The sequence below is a fragment of the Phlebotomus papatasi genome, chromosome 3, assembly GCF_024763615.1.
Source record: "Phlebotomus papatasi isolate M1 chromosome 3, Ppap_2.1, whole genome shotgun sequence".
In the NCBI taxonomy this organism is placed as follows: Eukaryota; Metazoa; Arthropoda; class Insecta; order Diptera; family Psychodidae; genus Phlebotomus; species Phlebotomus papatasi.
In genome coordinates, this window is record NC_077224.1 from 76,935,572 (window position 1) to 76,954,551 (window position 18,980).

An 18,980-nucleotide genomic window follows, 5' to 3' on the forward strand; every position below is an offset into this window, starting at 1 on the left:
ATTTGATTTTAAATAATTTTGTAAATTTTTCAGTACTACCACGAGCAAACTTGCCAAAAATGCCACCAAGTTCCTCTTGAGAGTTCCATTTGCCTTCTATGTGGCACAATTGTCTGCCTCAAGCAGCAATGTTGCAAGGAACAGGATTGCTGTGAGGCCGTTACGGTAAGAATCTAGCATTTTTGATTTTTATGTTTGTATTTTTAATATCTCAGTATCTATGCTTCCAATCAGGAAAGAGAAAGAAGGAAAATTTTTGTCAAAATCCAAGCGATGTCAAACTTTCAATTTGTAACGTCCTGCAATAATTTTGCCTAACGTTCCATGAGTTAGAAAAGTGCAACGAAGTGTATTTCTATTCTACCTCTATGAGGCTATTTTTCCCACACCATTAAAGAACTAAATAATAAATCCTTACCGGGCAGCAATTTGGGTATCAATGTGGAGAAATGAATTATTCAAAATCGTCTAGTTTGTGTATGATATATAATGCTTTACTTGCGAAGAGGTTAAATACGATACCTTTTTTGATTCTATGATCTTCAGAAAGGCTATTGTGAGGAGGCGTCAACCTCTAGGCAGACCTAGAACAAGGTGCCTAGGGTTTCCAAAACGGGATCCCGGGATCCCGAAGTCCCGCGATTTCAGCCCTTTTTTGGATCGGGATTAATCCCGGGATTGATAAACGATTGATAAAACATTGATAAAACGGGATTTCGAGATCTCGAAATTCCTAAATATTACGATCCCGGGATCCCGTCCGAGATTTTCGGGATCCCGGGATATTCGGGGTCCCGGGATTTTCGGGATCTCGGGATTTTCGGGATCCCGGGATCCCGAAATTCGGGATTAGTGAAATATTTAAATCCCGGGTTCCCGAAATTCAAAAAATTCCGGGATTTTGGAAACCCTAAAGGTGCTTGAATCAAATTCAGGACCTTGCCTTGGAGTGCCTTGGGATTGACCGAGAGCATCTTCCTGAAGTGGTCGAGGATTGACAGGCGTGGGCTGCTAACCTGGATGTCCTAAGCCCGCTACCCCAAAAAAATAAGCGATTGAAAATATCATAATGATCTTCAGTGACACTAGGTTTATCCCTAATGGGGTCGCGAGATTAGAGCACCAAGTTTAGATCTCTACGACTCTATTCATAATCATCTTTTGAAGCTGTTCGGGATCAATCTGGAACCGTTTGAAGGCAAAATCCTAATTTGATTCAGGCACCTTGTACTGAGTCCCGAAGTCGACACCTTTTCGCAATGCCTTGCATTACTTTTCAATATTTAGCTCTTCACGAACGGCTACGTTCCTCACTCGATCTCGACGAGTCATTCCCTCAACCGCCCGGAGGAAACTTATCTCGGCAGTTAGTATTCGCGATCTTATACTTTCGGTCATTATCCAAATCCCATGAGCATTACGTGAGAATAGGAATGAACTTCTTACTTACTTACTTAACCGGCGCTACAACCAATTGCTGATCTTGACTTGACTCAGGACCCGTTGCCACTCGAGCTGTTACGCGCCACTGTTCTCCAATTCCGCACTCCTATTGAGGTGGTGTCCTGGTCCACGCCGTCGGTTTATCGGAGTCTGGGTCGGCCTCGTTTCCTCGAAACGTAGAGTCCGCCCCTAAAGACTTTTCAGGCTGGATCGTCCTCATCCTTGCGAACCAGATGACCAGCCCACCGGAGCCCATTGAGGCGTATTTGCTTATATACCTCAGGGTTGTATAGGCTCCGGAATCGTCCCTCCTCAAATATGGGTCCAAAAATCAGTCGTATGATCCTCCTCTCAAACGCGGCTAAGAGTTCGCAATTCTGTTTGCTGAGGACCCACGTCTCAGACGAATACGTGAGGACTGGCAGGATCATAGTACTATACAGCAGTAGCTTAGTCTTTATGCTTAAGTTTCTCAACTGGAAAACTCTTGATAGACTAAAATAGGCTTTGTTGGCTTTCAGCAGCCGTGCGCGGACTTCTGTTGAGATGTTGTTGTCGGCTGTGATTGTTGACCGAAGGTACATGAAGAAATTGACAACTTCAAAGTTATAGTCCTCCATCGGGAACCTTGTTTGACCGATACTCTGTGTAGATGTTGCCGGAGTTGCTGCTGACAAGACCACCATGTACTTTGTTTTGCCTTCGTTTATCTGTAGCCTCGATTTTGTGTCGCATGCTCAATCTGGATGAAGGCCTCTTGTAAGGCTCTGTGATTGATGTCATGATGTCCATATCCTCAGCATAGGCTAGGAGCTGCGTGGACTTATTGAGTATGACCCCCCTCATGCTCACGCCGGAGTCATGGATCGCTTTCTCCAGTGCCAGGTTAAAGAGGACGCACGATAGTCCGTCCCCCTGTCTGAGTCCGTTGTTCACGCTAAACTCTCGTGACAGCGACCCATTCACCTTTACTTTGCTCCTCATATTGGTCATGGTCATCCTAGTCAGTCTAATCAATTTGTTCGGGATGCAGAATTCTCCCATGGCTTCGTACAGTTTTACCCTGACTATGCTATCGTAGGATGCTTTGAAATCGATGAAGAGATGGTGAAGTGCTTGGTCATGCTCTCTCATCTTCTCCATAGACAGCCGAATGGGAAAGATCTGGTCTGTTGTTGATTTGCCTGGAGTGAAACCACATTGGTATAGTCCAATAATGGTCTGAGCGAATGGGGCTATTCGACCAAGCAGAGTAGAGGAGAATATCTTATAGGCGGTACTCAACAACGTAATACCCCTATAGTGGCTACAGTTTGTGATATCTCCTTTCTTATGTATAGGACAAATAATGCTAATTTTCCATTCGTCTGGCATTACCTCTTCGTCCCATACACAAAGCACTAATTGATGAACAACTCGGTGTAGTTGGGCGCCTCCATGTTGGTACAGCTCTGCTGCAATTCCGTCTACTCCTGGCGCTCTGTTGTGTTTAAGCCGACGGATTGCTCTTTTGACCTTGTCCATACTAGGTGGCTCTAGTCTGGCATCAACACTTTGAGTTGTTGGGACCTCCAACTCACCATTGAGCTGTCCGTTGAAAAGTTCATCAAAGTACTCCACAAATCGCTCCAGGATGCCATTCTGATCGGAAACCACATTCCCCTACTATGGGACACAAAAATGTCTACCTACTATCCAGGAATATAGTAATCCGTGACTGATCGCATACAGGTCTTCACGCTCTGAAAAACTACGTTCTTCTCTGCTTCTGCATATGGGTACATCATCATCTGTGCTTTGTTAAGAATTGAGCAATTCTGAGAAGTACTTTTCCAGTGTCTTAGGACCACTTCTTCTTTGGTCACCTTTGGTAGCGGTAAAGTAGCAATTGTGTCGTTACACTCCTCACTTTATCAACCTTTCTTATTGCAATCTCAAAGTTGCCTCTCTGAGCTGCATCAGAGTATGTGTGATTGTTAGTTTGTCATGGGAAGGCTCAAAGTGTGAATGTTGAGCCTACAACTCAAGAGGGTCAATACTTGTTGAGTGTAAGTGTCAGTAGTCCGGAACGGCTACAGTCAGAAGATGTCTTACCTTGAATGGAATTCCCTTTGCGGAAAGATATAGTTTTTGTCTCCAGCATGCGCGGGTGTAATCATCAGACTAGCTCTGACACTTTTGAGGATTTGGGATTTTGGCGTTCGGAATTTTGACCGTGACCCGTATTCAAATAGGCTCTACCTCTACCTACACCCGTCTATCCTCTTGATCACACTAAAAAATCCACAACAATTCAGTCGACTTTTCTATATTTATTTTCTAGAAAATTAGGGATCCAGATAAATAAGGAAAGAAGTGTTTCAGAGACGTTATTTCAGCGCTGTGATGATTTCTGCGGATTTGAGGAGCTAGAGTCCAATTTTTAATGAATAATTTTGAATTATGAGTAAAATCTATTCCAGAAAAAATGCAATGATGGGCCTAGACCGTGCAAACCTTGCTTCCGACGGCAAAGTTCGTACAAATCGTCATCCTTTTTCCAAGATCAGAGATTCCTTTGGTGTAGCGCAATCCACTATTTTACCGTTTAGTTATTATTATTATTATTATTAATCGTGTCGAGGCATAAAATTTACACATGTCTTGCTCAATAACGGGCTACGTCAATGGCAAGCGGGATTGCCGACATCAAGTCCCCTACTCCGCAAGAAGCAGAAGACAGAGAACAAACACACAAGTGTGGGGTGGTTTGAATTACCCCACAGTCACAGAGGACGTCACATTCCGAGAAGCCCCATCGCCGCCTGTTGTCTCTCAATCGCGCTACGCCGTTCCTCAAACGATTGAGAGACTTCCGCGTCGTCCAGTTTTGGTCACCACCAGGAGGAAGGCTCTCCTTTAGTTCGATAAAGTCTGGTGGAAAGACTTCCTTCCACAGATTAAGTCTGGCCTCCTCCGGAGATTTGTCAAGTGGTTTAACAGAGTGGCAAAAGCTCTTGCGAGACTTCAGCCTTATTCTTGGTTTTTTGTGACCACAGAGAAGATGCTTCGGTTCAGAAAGAACCTTGGGCATCTCTCTACTGGAGATGATTTGTCTCCTCACCCGTGGTGGAGCAATTCCTGCTAAGGGATAGAGTTTATCCGATGGTTTAGTTAGAAAAGATCGTTCAGTAAGAAAAGAATTAGAAAGAACCGTTTAGTTAGAAAAGATCGAAAAAATGGGCGAATCATGCTTATTGTTGCGAATCTGCTTTGAAGCATGCCCTGCCTAGGGGATGCTGTACGGCGTTCTTTAGGGGTTGAGTGCCGTGCATTGGTGAATTTTTAGTTTACCCCTATACTTCATGCGAGCAACACATACTCGCATCGAAGTAAGTTGAGTAAGCGAGAACAGTGCTGCAATTATCCTGCTTGCGCAACTGTCCCTCTATACTCTGAAGCGCGAATTCCCTCCTCTGTGCGCTTTTCAGCCGCACGAGATTCCGTGAAGTATTTCATGTCAAATAGTGAAAAAAATAAAGTGTTGTTGAGTCTTGGAAATTGTTTTTCCTTCCTGCCGTCGTGGTCTCCGGTCAAATCCGCAACATTATATTCTCCTAATTTATTGAAATAGAAATAGGAAGCCAACACTCGCTAATAAATTTAACAAAATCAATGTTTTTTTTTGCAGCATTCAATTACTTGTGGCGGAGGTACTGGAATCTTTTTAGTGGTAACATCGACGTACATTATTGTTATTCGAGGACGTAGGGCGTGCCTGTGGGGATCACTCTATTTGGATGATTACGATGAGGAAGACCGTGATCTAAAGTAAGAATTTCCGTTTATACTCTTCTTTTTTTCAGTATTTTTGTTAACAATCCATCTTTGATTATGTAGACGCGGTAAACCACTGTATCTCAGTGAGGATCGTTTCAATCTTCTCGAGTCCCAATGGCTGTCGCACAGATTTGCCCACACAAAGAATACTTGGGTCTGGCATCGAGACTCCCTCTAATTGATTTTTCAGTGAAATTTAGCGTGAGAGATGTGTTAGATCTTGGATGTTGGTGGACATAAAAATTGTTTAGCTTTTTGTTCAGCGAATTATTTCGTTTAATTTTTTTTTGTATTTAATTAAGTTTGCTAATTCGATTGAAAAACAAAAATTGGCTTTTTGGCAAGAAAAAATCGATAAGAAAAAAAAGATTTTCGAACAAAATTGGAATATTATTTTGAAATAATTGGTAAGTGAGAATGTTTTGCTGATTGTAGCAGAGAAACCGACGAGGTGAACGATATTTGTTAATACAATTTCTAATCATGTGATATTTATTAGAAATTTAGTATATAACAATTTGGACATTAAACCCATTCTATTTTTACTCTTGGTCATTTTCTTATTATTTCTCACCACGATTTATTATAATGAAAAAAAGGGGAGTTCATTTAGGGAGGACTTTTCGAAATGTTGTTTTTTGTGATATATATATTTTTCTCCCTATTCTCTTTTCTTCTAAATATTCTTCAGACTTTCTTTTTTAGAGCGCCAATGAAATTTAGAACGAATTTGTAATCGACATCTCGTACGAATCTTCAATGACTATTTAAATAAACTTTAATGATAAATTCTTTAAAAAAATATATATAAATACATTTAATAATTTTATTGACATACACAGAAAAATTAAAATTATGTGTAAATATAATAATCTATGTAATCTATGAAAAAAAAGTGGAAAATCAAATATATGTAAATAGCTAATGAGGGAATCAAAATTATAAATAATAATCCTCAAATATCAATAATTTTGAGCATAGTTTTTTTTTGTCGAACATCGATTGAAGATTGAAGAAGTGGATATTAATTCATTGAATATACGAGTAGATAGATAAAGAGAAATTTTGATCACAATACGTCTAATTTTGTTGTGAACATTTTTTGAATTATATACCAACAATGGAAAGAGAGAATTAAACTATCAAAAAGAGATATTGTATAATTATCGTTGTTTTAGAAGATGCTGTATTATCTCCTTAATAAACATTTACATACATTATTATGAGAAAAATCACGATAATATTAAAGGGATAGAAAAACGTAAAAACGCTTGTTTTATTTTTTATCTTGTAAATTTCGATTGATGTCCCGAAAGCCCCGGAAGCATCTAGCTGTGTTATCACACTTGCACATTAAAATTTTAATGATTCACATTAATTGTCGCTGGTGAGAGTCCAAATGTGTAATTTGTGTGTTTGAATCATTTTATATTCAAAATTTGATCTATTTGTTGATAAAAAGATAGACTTGGCCCGCAAAATTTGATATAAATTGATTTATAGCATTAATGCGAAAAATTAATGCGATTTTCTCATTAATTTTTTAATGTGAAAAATATTTATGCTTTAGGTAAATTTAAACTTATTTTTGCAGACCAAGTCCACTTCTTTATCAATAAATAGAAAAACCCTTAAATATTAAGTGACTCAAAGACACAAATAACATATTTGGACCCTCACAAGCGACAATTAATGTGAATCACATTAAAATTTTAATGTGCAAGTGTGATAACGCCGTAAGTCATCCAAATCAATCACCCTCCTTCCTAATATCTTCTGTCTCGAAAGTGCCAGAGTCGGACAATCGTACAAGATATGTTTTACAGTTTTCCTACTGGAAGAACACCACCGACAAATTGGGTCGTCCACCATACCCATCTTATGCAGATGTGCATTCAACCAGTGTCCAGTGAGTATTCCAATAAAATCGTGTTGTGCTACACTGTATACCCAATCTGTACACAGGAAAAAATATTTTGTAAAAATGTTCGTAAATGTTTGTCAATTCCTATGGGGAGGGTTATAAAATGATCGTAAATCGTATAATTCACAAACAAGTTCTTAGAAGTTTGTGCTTTTTTCACAAATATTGTTTGTAACATGCACATACTTAATGAAAATTTCTTGTTCTTTTACAAACATTTGTTCGTAAATTTTCGTAAACACACAGAAATGTTCGTAAAATTTTGTCATTTGTTCGTAAATTTTTGTTTATCTGACGAATATTTTATGAACATTTACGAACAAATGACAAAATTTTACAAACATTTTTTTGGTGGTTACGAACATTTACGAACAAATGTTTGTAAAAGTACAAAAAATGCTCCTCAAGTGATCATGTTACGAACAATGTTTGTGAAAAAAGTACAAACTTTTACGATCTTGTTTGTGGGTTATACGATTCACGAGCATTTCGTAACTCCCCCATATGAATTCACAAACATTTACGAACATTTTTACAAAATATTTTTTTCTGTGGAGAGGTGTTTGATAAGACAATATCCGGTCAGAAGGGTGATAAACTGTTTTGCTTTACAGCAGTTGCTTCCCACCAGATAATCCGTCCTTTTCCTGTCCACTTGTGGCATGAACAGTCTGGACACGCGGCAGTTCTCTGTAGAGACCAGATAGTTTGGTGTTGTTTGAGTAAATCCTTCTTCATGATGGTTTTTTTTTCATTTGGGGAGGGGAGGGGATATTCCAATGGATAAATTTGGTCTTCGCCCCTGTCACTACGAGGCGGTGATCCTCCTTGTTACCCGGCAACGCCCAGGTTCCCAATGAAGAGTGATCTTACAGTTAAGTGAAGCTATTTCTAACATTATTCTATACTCAAGCACCAACGAGGAGCAGGAGTTATGGCCTGAAAATATGTCTATTTTCCGATAAGAAATATCAGTTTTAATCATACTCTGTCTGTACTCTGACCGGGATTGCTGAGACCTCAGGCTGAAGTACTGTGGTATTCCGGCCAAAAGGCACCGACTTACTGAGTCCAAGTTCTCGACAGAGATACCCGACACCTGAGAACCCTTCTACACATTCTCAAATTTTGATTCGTATATTCGTATTCAAATATATAATCTGTCTGTCACTGTTTGAATTCTGTACCTCATTAACTTGAAGTTACCATTAACATTCCCTTTCCTTATGGCAATGCTTGACCAGTTGGTTCTCATTCTTGTATAGCAGTGTACTTTGATATTATATAAAGCGAAAATGAAGGCAAGCTTAATCTCCAGAGCAGCAGTGGGTGCGGTCTCAGCGGTGGCCCACTCGTCCTTAAAGGGTTAACGAGGATCGAACAAAAATGTGGGGATTGATAAACGGCGAATTCCGAATTCATTGACTAAGCGGTAATTTAACAGTCATTTTTCAATATATTGAAGCATAGAACCGATTAAAGGCGAATCGCGGCGAAAGTGAATGCATATGAAATGTCACAAAGTGAACGTCACTCTCGCCAGTTCGTTGTTCTTTTGATGAAGAAACAACATCTTTTATTTGCGATTTCTACCTCAAAAGTCCCAAACAAATTATAAATTGTTGTACTTAATTGAATAACCTTTTACTCTTTGTGCAAATCAACACAAAAATTATATCAGATACTTTAGAGAATTTAGTGTTTTAGGAGACGCACTTTGGTGTCCTACTTTTTATTGTCTCTCATCTAGTGTCGAGTGCTATAACACTTCTTTCTATTTGGTTAGTTGTGTGTGTGCACTCGTTGGCATAATTTCTAGTTCCTAGTTTCTAAAACGAGCTAGAACATATTCTGTGAAAAAAAGTAAATAAATTTTCGTGAAATCCAGTTGCAAATCAATTTGTTCGAATTGTACCGTGTCAACGCTTCATATGAGCCATTTCAACATCTTTTAACATCTCTTTGGCAATATTCCCAAAGCCAAACAATAGGATTCTCATGCCATTTGAGTAAGTTGGAAGAGACACAATGTCTGCAAGAATGCATTAATTGAAATAATTATCATTTGATTTCTTTCACTATAATTGCACCGGGGAACTCAGTAGATGAGTTAGGTGTTGAACTGAGTGCTTCATATCTCTCTGGAGAACTGCCATCGTCACATGGATAATCATGCTAGACAGAACACTCAATACGATCTTCTTTGAATCCCTCTCACACACAAATACCCTACTCAATGGACTCAATGAGCTGAGACTAAAAGGTGAGATTGGTGGCTTAAACTTTTTTTTTGCAAACCTAAAATATCGGGGTCTCCAACCTAATAAGGCAATCTAGATCAGAAGTTCAATCAGAGAAATCATGTATCAATAGATTTCATATCCAAATGTTACTTTTATATGGAAATTCAATCCTTTATAAGACTATTTGGAATGATTTGTCAGTCCAATAAAATATAGCAGGTAGTTTATGAAAAGATTGAACTTCGCAATCTTAGTTCTTTAATTCTTTACGATGTTTCGGAATAGATGGCCTCCTCATTAGATTTCCAATTAGAAACTTACTAGCGAGAAATTATACTGTTATATGCACTAATACGGTGTGACAATAATAATACGAAACGCTGAGATCACCAGTCGGAGGATTGTTACTAAATCCCTTTTCCTTTACCATTTTACATTCATTGACTCCTCTAGATAGCGACGATCGCTGTTAGAGTGAGGGATCTAATCCTCCTAACTAAGAAACGGACAATAGAGTTAGTTGATGACTATCCGTGTACTACGTTATTGCGTATGGATATTCTTTTAATATTAAACTGGCCAGAAGTTCTTATATCTAGTGATCTTATTAAAGAAAATGTTAATCAATACCAAATATCGTTATAGAATAATAGCATCATAAAACTAATATCCCTCCTACTTAAATTAGACGAAAAAACAAGTGGAACACTAACAAATTTTGCATACAACTGTTCTCTTAGACAAATATGAAGAAAATCAAAATAAATGAACGGATATTGAAATAAGACCAATTGAGTAAATACAAATAAATAATAGGTATTGCAATTTAACCAGATTTTCTAATAAATGTATCATTAATGAATGCTATTTACAAATAGAAAAAAAAACTATAAAGCACGCGAATTTAAATAAAATCAAGTGAAATATTACACAATACAGAACATATGCCTTTTCACTTTCTTTTGGTTTTGTTCTGATTTTCATAAGCTAATTTTCATACAAAACCACAAGATCGTTTGAATAAATATATTATTTAAAACAATGTTTTGAAAATCTTTTAGAATTGGAATATTTACTCATGACAATATTTATTCAGATGGGTTTATTTCAATATTGGTTTTATTGAAAATGATTTCACATTATTTCATAAAAGTATAGCTAGTAAAACAAACAATCAAACGGTTGAAATCCTCTACGATTCTACATTATTAATCGGTACGTAGTTCGATATCCTATATATAAAATGTTCGTAGGTTCTGAACAGAAGTCTTATCTAATTTATCAGTGAGGATTGTGTAGCTTACTTTAGATCTTAGAAGTAACATTAATTTTGGTGTGAATAATATATTTATAAGAAGTTGGTCTGTGTTAAATTTGCAAGTCCAAAGTTTTCCCAAAAAAAATCCTAAAATTTCCCTGTTGTTCCTCAGTAGGAGTAGATGGATGTAAGAGTACGAATTTTAGAGGCAAAAATCACGGTTTTGACCACTGAAGAAGGCACTTTATCGCGCCGAAAGCTTTGGCGAAAAAAATATTGTTTGGTCTCTGAAAGGATCAGCATCCCTGCCACACACAGAAGAAGGTCATCTCCCTATTTCATTGTAGGACATTATTTTTTATTATCAGAAGGCCTGTGAATTATGTATGATAATTCCCTTGTCGTTTGCTTTGATTATAATAATTCTGGCACAACATTCCATGAAGGAAATAGCAGGCCTTCCCCGTAAGGGGATTTCTAGACACGCATTATTATTTTTTTCTTATATACGGGATGAGGTTGTCAGTCCCATGCCCGTGGAATCAAGTGCAGTGAAGCTCACTGAATGCATCCGAATACCTTTAACGTCAGAAAAATTCATGGGGCCTAAATAAGATTCGAACCAGAAACACTTGCATCATAGAGAGAGTACTCTACCACTTGACTTATTGAGTGCTGTCGTGCTAGAAGATAAGATTTTGCCAGAAAACAGTTATCCATTTCGGATTTCCGATGCTTCCCAACTCCTATCTTATCCCCCGATACGGGTAGCCGCTCTATATCTTTTTCTGCTGCTGCTCAGCTTTGAACCCAAGACCTCGCAGTCATAGAGCCACTCCTCTATCCACTGACCCACTCGAGGCTCGCTGTCGAGCTATAGTAGCTCTTAAAAATTTGCTGATCTTCAATATATTCTGTGACCACAAAAAGAGTGGATGGATATTCCGGTTACTTATAACCCAGTTACCCTATTTATAAGACAACACGAAACGGCTGAATTGCTCTTCGTTGTGTCTACAGTTATACACTTAGATCCTTCTTGCCAATGTCCTCTTCGCCTGCTTGTTACCACCCAGTAATGCTAGGTATCTATTTTCGTTGTGCCTTCCCAGAACCTCTGTCATACTGTTATATATATTGTAGAATTCTTTGAAACGAAAATTTCCGCCTCGTGGTGGAGGGATCGGTCAATTCCTATTGTGGTGATCCATATTGTCACCCATAAACATTATATTGTATAGTCATCAATATTGGGGCATATAAAAGTAATTTGTTGCAAAATAAAGTCAGTTCTACCCACAAACTTGAGCTTTCATATTCGTCATCTACACTATAGATTGTTCGGGATTACCATTGTAGTTTTGAAAATGCGCTAAATACACATAGAAATCCCTTCGATGTTCCCAAATTATCTCCAGTAGAGTGACGACTAAGGTTGTTTCTGAACTCAAACATCTTCTGTATGGTCACGAAAAACCAAGACCAAGGCTGATGTCTCGAAAAAAAAATTGTCATTATGTTAAATCCATCGATAAATCTCCGAAAGAGGCCAGACTCGATCCATCGCAGAAAACTTTCCAACAGATTTTTTCGATAGAAGAGAGCTTCCTCTAGCAATATGCAAAGACAGCTCAGGAATAGCATGTCCTTTGCAGCTGTAGGGTAATTGAAAATAACCCACATTTGAATTTGTCCTTTATACTCTGTTTCATGAGAAATAGAGGATTTGATGTAGGCATGAGGGCATGACCCATTTCAGAAGGGAGCATTTAATTTTTTAGTTTTGTTAACTCTTTCGTCTCTTTTGGGACTCTGAGTACCCAAAGCAGCATATGAATGTTCTGTGAAAAACAATGTTTTTTAATTATTCAGAACTGATAAAAATCCAATTCTTGTCGATGATTAAAAACTATAAGGATGTCCAGATGTAAGATATCTTTTTGTAGAACCTCAATTAATTCCTAAGCTTAGATATTTTTGATTAAAAAATTGTGAAATTGGCTTGAAGCATATGCTGCGGTCCGGAAAGAGTTAAGCATTCTAATTCTTCTTTCATTTGCATGAAGGACACCTCATCGATATCACTCTGAAAGCCAATGGGCAATCTTTTAGAGCCCATCGTGCCGTCTTGGCATCCTGCAGTGAGTATTTTCGTGCTATGTTCACGGACGCCATGAAAGAATCCCAGCAAAATGAGATAAGTCTGAACGGAGTGACTGCTGCTGGAATTGAACTTCTACTGGAATATGCTTACACATCCAAGTTAGAGCTCAATCTAGCCAATGTGCAGGATGTCCTTTCAGCAGCCAGCCATGTTCAGCTAGATGCTGTAGTGGAAGCTTGCTCCAACTATCTTCAATCTCAGCTCGATGTGGACAATTGTGTAGACATTGTCAGCATTGCGGAGATGTATTCGCTGGATAAGCTGCGGCAGCGAGTATATCGGTTCATTTGTGCCCATCTTAGTGAATTCATCAAAACACACGAAATTGGAGTTCTGGGACGTCATCAGTTGGAGCACATCCTGGCCTGTGATTATCCTGTGGACTGCTCTGAAGTAGTCGTACTCAGTATTGTGTTGCAGTGGATTAAGAAGTCTGAGAAGACACTGCACGATGTTCGCGTTTGCAATCGTATGTTGGGCCTTGTTCGACTAGCAGAGGTGTCAACGGGAGATGTTGAAAGGACCCTACAATCTGTTGGAATCTCCCCTAGTTCTGCCCTCTACGGACTCACCAAGAGCCAGGCTCAGTCACAGAAGCGGCACATGGTGCCAGTGACCAATCAGGAGAATGCATTGGTGAATTCACGCGGAATGGAACTGGCATTGGTGAAGGTGGGTGGATTCGGGCTCGAAGGTATCACCAATGATATCACCTATTATTTGCCGAGTGTAAAAAAGTGGCGGCATCTTACATCTATTCCGCATGTTGAGCAATGTAACTATGGCATTGCGACACTTAGGAATGGTGAGTTTCTCATGAAATTGATTTTTTTTGTGATAGAATCTCTCAATTCTTTTTTTCTTGCTTTAGAACTGTATGTCGTGGGAGGATGCTACAATGTGTGCCTGAAAGAGTATATCCATCCGTTTGGCTTTCGATTTAGTCCTATGTCCAATTCATGGAATACGATTGCACCAATGCAACAGGATCGATGCCGTTTCTCTTTAAACTTTGTTGGGGAGTTTCTGTATGCTGTTGGTGGTGCTAGTGAATTGGACGATGCTGAGGATATGGATCCAGGTGATTTGGTGGATCAGCACGCATCAACGGCAGAGTGCTATGATCCTAGCACGGATAAGTGGAGTTACATCCCGATGATGCCGGGCAGTCGGGTTCAGCATGCCGGAGCCGCTCAAGACCACTACCTGTATATATCAGGCGGATTGGATAGGCATCGGGTGTTGTCTTCCTTCTACCGGTACAATACCAAGATGCAAGTGTGGGAGCAGCTTCCGTCGATGCTGACACCTCGGGCTGACCATATGATGGTGTCCATTAATGACAAAATCTACGTCTGTGGGGGTTGGACTGAGCGCTCCATGGCCGATACGAGAACACTAATCGATACGATCGATGTTTACAACAAGGACTCACGTACCTGGGAAGTGGTGACACAAATCCCAACACCTCGCTTCCATGCGGGAATTGTGGCTGTCAACACAAAAATCTACATTATTGGTGGTTTCTATTCGGATTCAATGTTCGATCTCACGCGATCTGTAATTGAGTGCTACGATGTGGATACCAATCAGTGGACGAGCGTGGAGAGATATCCTCAGAATATCTGGGAGTGCAACTGCATCGGACTCTACATACCCAAGTGCCGAGATGATATGGAAGTCATTGTTGATGATTGCTGATCTTGCTGATAGTCTGAGTCACATTGTAGGGCAGATTTCTTCCTCGAGGCGCTCAGTGCCATTTCCCCCATTTACCTGCCCTTGGCGATTCAGGACCAAACTTCTTTTTTTCAACCTTTAAAACGTCACCTGAACACCTTTTACTTACACCATCTTTTTTGTGATGTCTCAAACACACTCTTATTTATTTGCTTTTGTACACTTCTTGTATGATGACAGAGATTATGATCAAAATGAAATTGTAGTTTTGAAAGAAGTCCTTGAAAAATTTTTCTTATAGCGTCTGTGAGAGCGGTCGTAGAATGCGGGGAATACCCGGGAGTACGAAAAAGCGCGTTCAAAATTCATCGAAAACATCGCAAAACTGACAATAATGACAGTTGGAGCACCATAACCTCAAAATGGACGAAGGAATTTCAATCTACGGTCTCGAATTTCAGGTAATTTCTCTGAGAATTTTAGGAGTCTTCAGAGATTTAAATTATTTTTTCTCATTCAGGCCAGAGCATTGGTATCTCAGCTGGCTGAAAATAGCGAAATCCGCTTCTTCATAGCTACACAGAGCCTCAAACCGAATAATCAAATACACCTGCTGGAAGTGAATGAAGATGGGGAAACTGCCCTCAAGTCAAAGATTTATTCTCATCCACATGGAGAAGTGTGGAAGCTCAACAGTAGTCCACACGATGCGAATCTTCTGTTGTCTTGCTGCAATAGCCAGAAAGGGAGCCATGTGTCTATGCAGACCGTTCTGCTGAGACTCCCGGATGAAGATACTCCGGCAGAAGGAGAGGAATTTCTCAATTTCAAAGAAGCAGAAATACTTCCGTTGGAAGGGCATGGGAATGATGTCAAAACCACAGAATTCCATCCTGTGGATGCAAATGTTTTGGCCACAGTGGTAGATGGAAAGGTGCTGCTAATGAATAGGGCAGAAAGCCACACGAAAGTCGTGGCTGAAATTAATTCAAAGAACTGTCCAAAACTGACGGGAGGAAAATGGTCACAGCATCATCAGGGAAATCAATTTATTACACTCCATGATTGTTCCATACGTTCATATGACATCAGGGATGCCAATCACGTCGCCTGGACCATCGAAGATGCCCACGCTCAGCTCGTCCGGGACATCGACTGCAATCCTAACAAGCAGTGTCACCTAGTAACAGGTGGAGATGATGGGTGCATCAAGATTTGGGACAGTCGCAGTACCAAGGAGGCAGTTTTTATGCGATCCGATCATTCTCATTGGGTTTGGAGCGTACGATTCAACACATTCCACGATCAGCTAATTCTGTCCAGCAGTTCTGACAGCAAAGTCCTCCTCACATGCGCCTCCAGTGTTAGTTCAGAGGCTCACACTGAGGACATGCCAAATCTAACTGATTCAGGGGGCAAGGAGAGACTTCAAGATGGACTACTGCAGACCTTTGAGCAGCATGAGGATTCTGTGTACTGTGCCGAATGGAGCAGTGCAGATCCCTGGACTTTTGCCTCTCTCAGTTATGATGGACGCGTGATCGTAAGTAAAGTTCCACGTCAGTATAAGTACCAGATCCTTCTTTAAATATTTTTTTTCTTTAAAAAAGAAATTTCATATTAATAATAAATAAATTATATCTAGCCTCTAATGAAGATTATCTTTTGAATTGTCCGTTGATTAAATAATTATAAATAAATAAAGTTACATCGTATTAGGGTAAATGTACTATTTCAAAATCATTTCCAGACGCTTTAATTTTGACAGAATCAACACTTTCTTCAGATTTTTTCCGAAGAGAATTACATAAATTTGCTCCTTGACTCTTCTAGAATGTTACTCTTTAGTGAAAATTCTTTAGATATAAATTTGAAAACTTCTTAAATACAAGAAAAATACGCGAGTGTAAAATGCTTCTATTGGAAACATATTAATCCAAATGGAGACAAGGGAAAGTTTCTAATTGGAGACAAACAGTGTAAGTGATACCGCGACAAAAGGCTAAAACCTTGTTAATTTGCTCTCGAGTGCAGGATTTGTTCTTATTCCTGGTCTTTTTTCCTTTCCCATCTAAAACAATAAGAAAATCTCTCAAAAAAGTCATATTTCCGAGGTTTCCTATTGAAACATTTGCAGACACTTCAGAAAAACCCTTTTTGTTCACAAAATAGGTAATTATTTCATTTGAGAACTTCACGTACCGTTAGCAATAAAGATTAGTACTTAAGCTGGATTCACATGATTAAAATTTGCATGAGAAATTTTACTTTGTAATTCTCAATTTAATTCCCAACTGTTCCCAATTTCAAATCAAATGCGCGCGCGACAAAAATCAGCTGTCAAATCAATTGTGCGGTGCGCGTTAAGCAAATTTGTTTGCTTTCGTGAGTAAAAATTCACGGAAGAGAGAAAAATACAGAATATTTGGGCAGAGAGTATTCCAAGGATTCCAAGCATTGCCATCGTGTGTGATATCTTGGTGGAATGTGTGTGCATTTGTGCAGAAAGACTCAGGTTTGAGATGTGTCATGTGGAGTACAATGTTATCCTGAAAGATAACCCAGCAACACGGAGGAATCAGGACAGGACCATCAGCAAAACATGGAAGAACCATTCCAACAATAGAAGTGCTGTTTTTCCACGAGAACTCAAGAATTGAAATGTCCGGAATTGATTTTGAAGGAAGCTTGTGTGGTGTCAGCATCGCATCCGGAGAGAAGTTGCACCTGAGCCGCAGAACCTCGGGGAGGATCTCTCACCAGTTGTAACAAGTAAGAATTTACGATTACTGTTTATTAAAACTGCGAAAATTTGACAGCTGATTTTTGTCGCGCGCGCAATTGATTTGAAATTGGAAGCAGTTGGGATTTAAATTGAGAAATAAGGGCTCATTCACATGATGAAACAGTGCATAAGAAAAAAATACATAAACCAAAATGGAGCAATCTGATTGGCTGAGGCTTACGCACTTTTGCATAGAAATTTTTCATAAAGATGATTTTTTAATTAAAATTAGCCAGAAATATGGTATAAAAGTTAAACAAAACGAATAAACAACAGTCACCTCATTGTGGTTTTCATTGGAAAACATGGTCGATCGATGAAAAATTCGATGTTGAAAAGGTACACTTTTCATTTTTCTGAGAAATTAACAAATTAAAATTTGTGAATACGAATGGATTTTCGCTTTATTTGGAGCAAAATTAACTAAATAATGAAACTGTGGTATAGCAAATATATAAATATAATAATTTAGTACTGTATTTATCATGAAAACAATGACGTTTCCATTTGGAGTAGCGAAAAATTTCCATTTGGAGCAGGTTTTGAATTAGCTTAATTCACCCTATTATTTATCATCACAAAATCTTATGTGCTCCGATCACTCTCAAACTTTGCCAAAATATGTTTAGCTACTTCCTGATCACGAATCTGTGCATGGCTAAAACAACTGATTAACAACTGATAGGCAATAATTACTTATCAGTCAGTCTTCCACTTCTGATGGATGAGGAGCAATGTGTAGTGTCAGTGAAAGTTGAAGGTGTTAAAATTTGTGTGTACAATTGTTCTCCCAGTTTTTGATGTGAGTTTGTAGAAAAATCTATTTTAAAATGCGTTTTCTGAATTGTCATATTCATATTTTGAAATTGTATGTAGGCCCTGAAGAAGGTCCCAACCAAGGATCGAAACGTCGGCCAATAAAAAAAAGAGCAAGACAGTTTTTATACCGAAATTCCAAATTTGACTTACATCCTTCGAATCCTAGATATTTTAATGAATCTCACCTACAATTAGCTGATCTAGGCTTATCACCAGTTTTCAGTATGTGATGGCGCTCACCTAAATAAATTTATTAACTTCTAAAGGAGAAATGGGGAAAGGTGCCATCTATTTTTCATTTCGTTGGAATGAACCGTCCACGGTGACTGATATTCGACCGTCGGCTTAATTGACATGTGTCGAATAGACCGTACCCTACCCTCTACTACACATTATACTTTTTGATTCGGAGGTAGATCTTATTCAGTTGGTGATTAAACTTTTTTTTTTTATTTATATCAGTCATTGTTTGTTCTACGGAATTGGACGTTGGACCCCTGCAGAAAATCAATTGGTAAGGGCAGTTCTGGCTTACAAATTTTATTATAGACGCTTTAATTAACAATAATTTAGGAAATTTAGTAATATAATTAGTTTCTAACAAAAAAGGGTTGATAAAGTGTCCCAGGCTTTGCGAAATGCTCGAACTCGTTTACCGGTTCTCAACTGATTTGAACTGACTTATAAATCACTCAAAATATTTCCCAAAATACACCTCTGGAGTAATTTGATTGAATTTTGTATAAAAAAAATAGTTATCGGTTATGAACCGGTTCATTACCGGTTCAACCCCGATTGGAACCGATTCAGTTTTGCCGGAAATTCCAAGACCTTTCCAACGAGCC

The 18,980-nt window shown here is 38.8% G+C and overlaps 3 protein-coding genes across 7 annotated transcripts in view; all 3 read left to right on the forward strand.

Moving 5' to 3' along the window:
• LOC129805841 (E3 ubiquitin-protein ligase Ubr3) overlaps window positions 1–6,530 on the forward strand; it is a 76,783-nt gene extending 70,253 nt beyond the window's left edge. For all 4 annotated transcript variants that reach the window (XM_055854045.1, XM_055854043.1, XM_055854042.1 and 1 more), the window contains exons 12-14: window positions 34–165; window positions 5,114–5,253; window positions 5,323–6,530. In XM_055854045.1, coding sequence (XP_055710020.1) covers window positions 34–165; window positions 5,114–5,253; window positions 5,323–5,440 — 390 coding nt within the window. In that variant the 3' untranslated portion in view covers window positions 5,441–6,530. The remainder of the gene's footprint in view (window positions 1–33; window positions 166–5,113; window positions 5,254–5,322) is intronic.
• A 2,156-nt stretch (window positions 6,531–8,686) lies between these two features.
• LOC129805850 (kelch-like protein 9) lies at window positions 8,687–14,808 on the forward strand. Of its 2 annotated transcripts, none has more exons than XM_055854067.1 (4): window positions 8,687–9,195; window positions 9,289–9,449; window positions 12,754–13,656; window positions 13,723–14,808. In XM_055854067.1, exons 2-4 carry the CDS (start codon window positions 9,359–9,361, stop codon window positions 14,550–14,552), a joined length of 1,824 nt encoding a protein of 607 aa, XP_055710042.1. In that variant the 5' UTR covers window positions 8,687–9,195; window positions 9,289–9,358; the 3' UTR covers window positions 14,553–14,808. The 2 variants fall into 2 exon arrangements, with proteins under 2 accessions (XP_055710042.1, XP_055710043.1); XM_055854068.1 differs by having other exon boundaries at window positions 9,292–9,449.
• A 56-nt stretch (window positions 14,809–14,864) lies between these two features.
• On the forward strand, window positions 14,865–16,271 carry LOC129805852 (EARP-interacting protein homolog). Its single transcript, XM_055854071.1, has 2 exons — window positions 14,865–14,992; window positions 15,052–16,271. The coding sequence occupies exons 1-2, from the start codon at window positions 14,954–14,956 to the stop codon at window positions 16,117–16,119; spliced, it is 1,107 nt and encodes a 368-aa protein (XP_055710046.1). The 5' UTR covers window positions 14,865–14,953; the 3' UTR covers window positions 16,120–16,271.
• The last annotated feature ends 2,709 nt before the right edge of the window (window positions 16,272–18,980 follow it).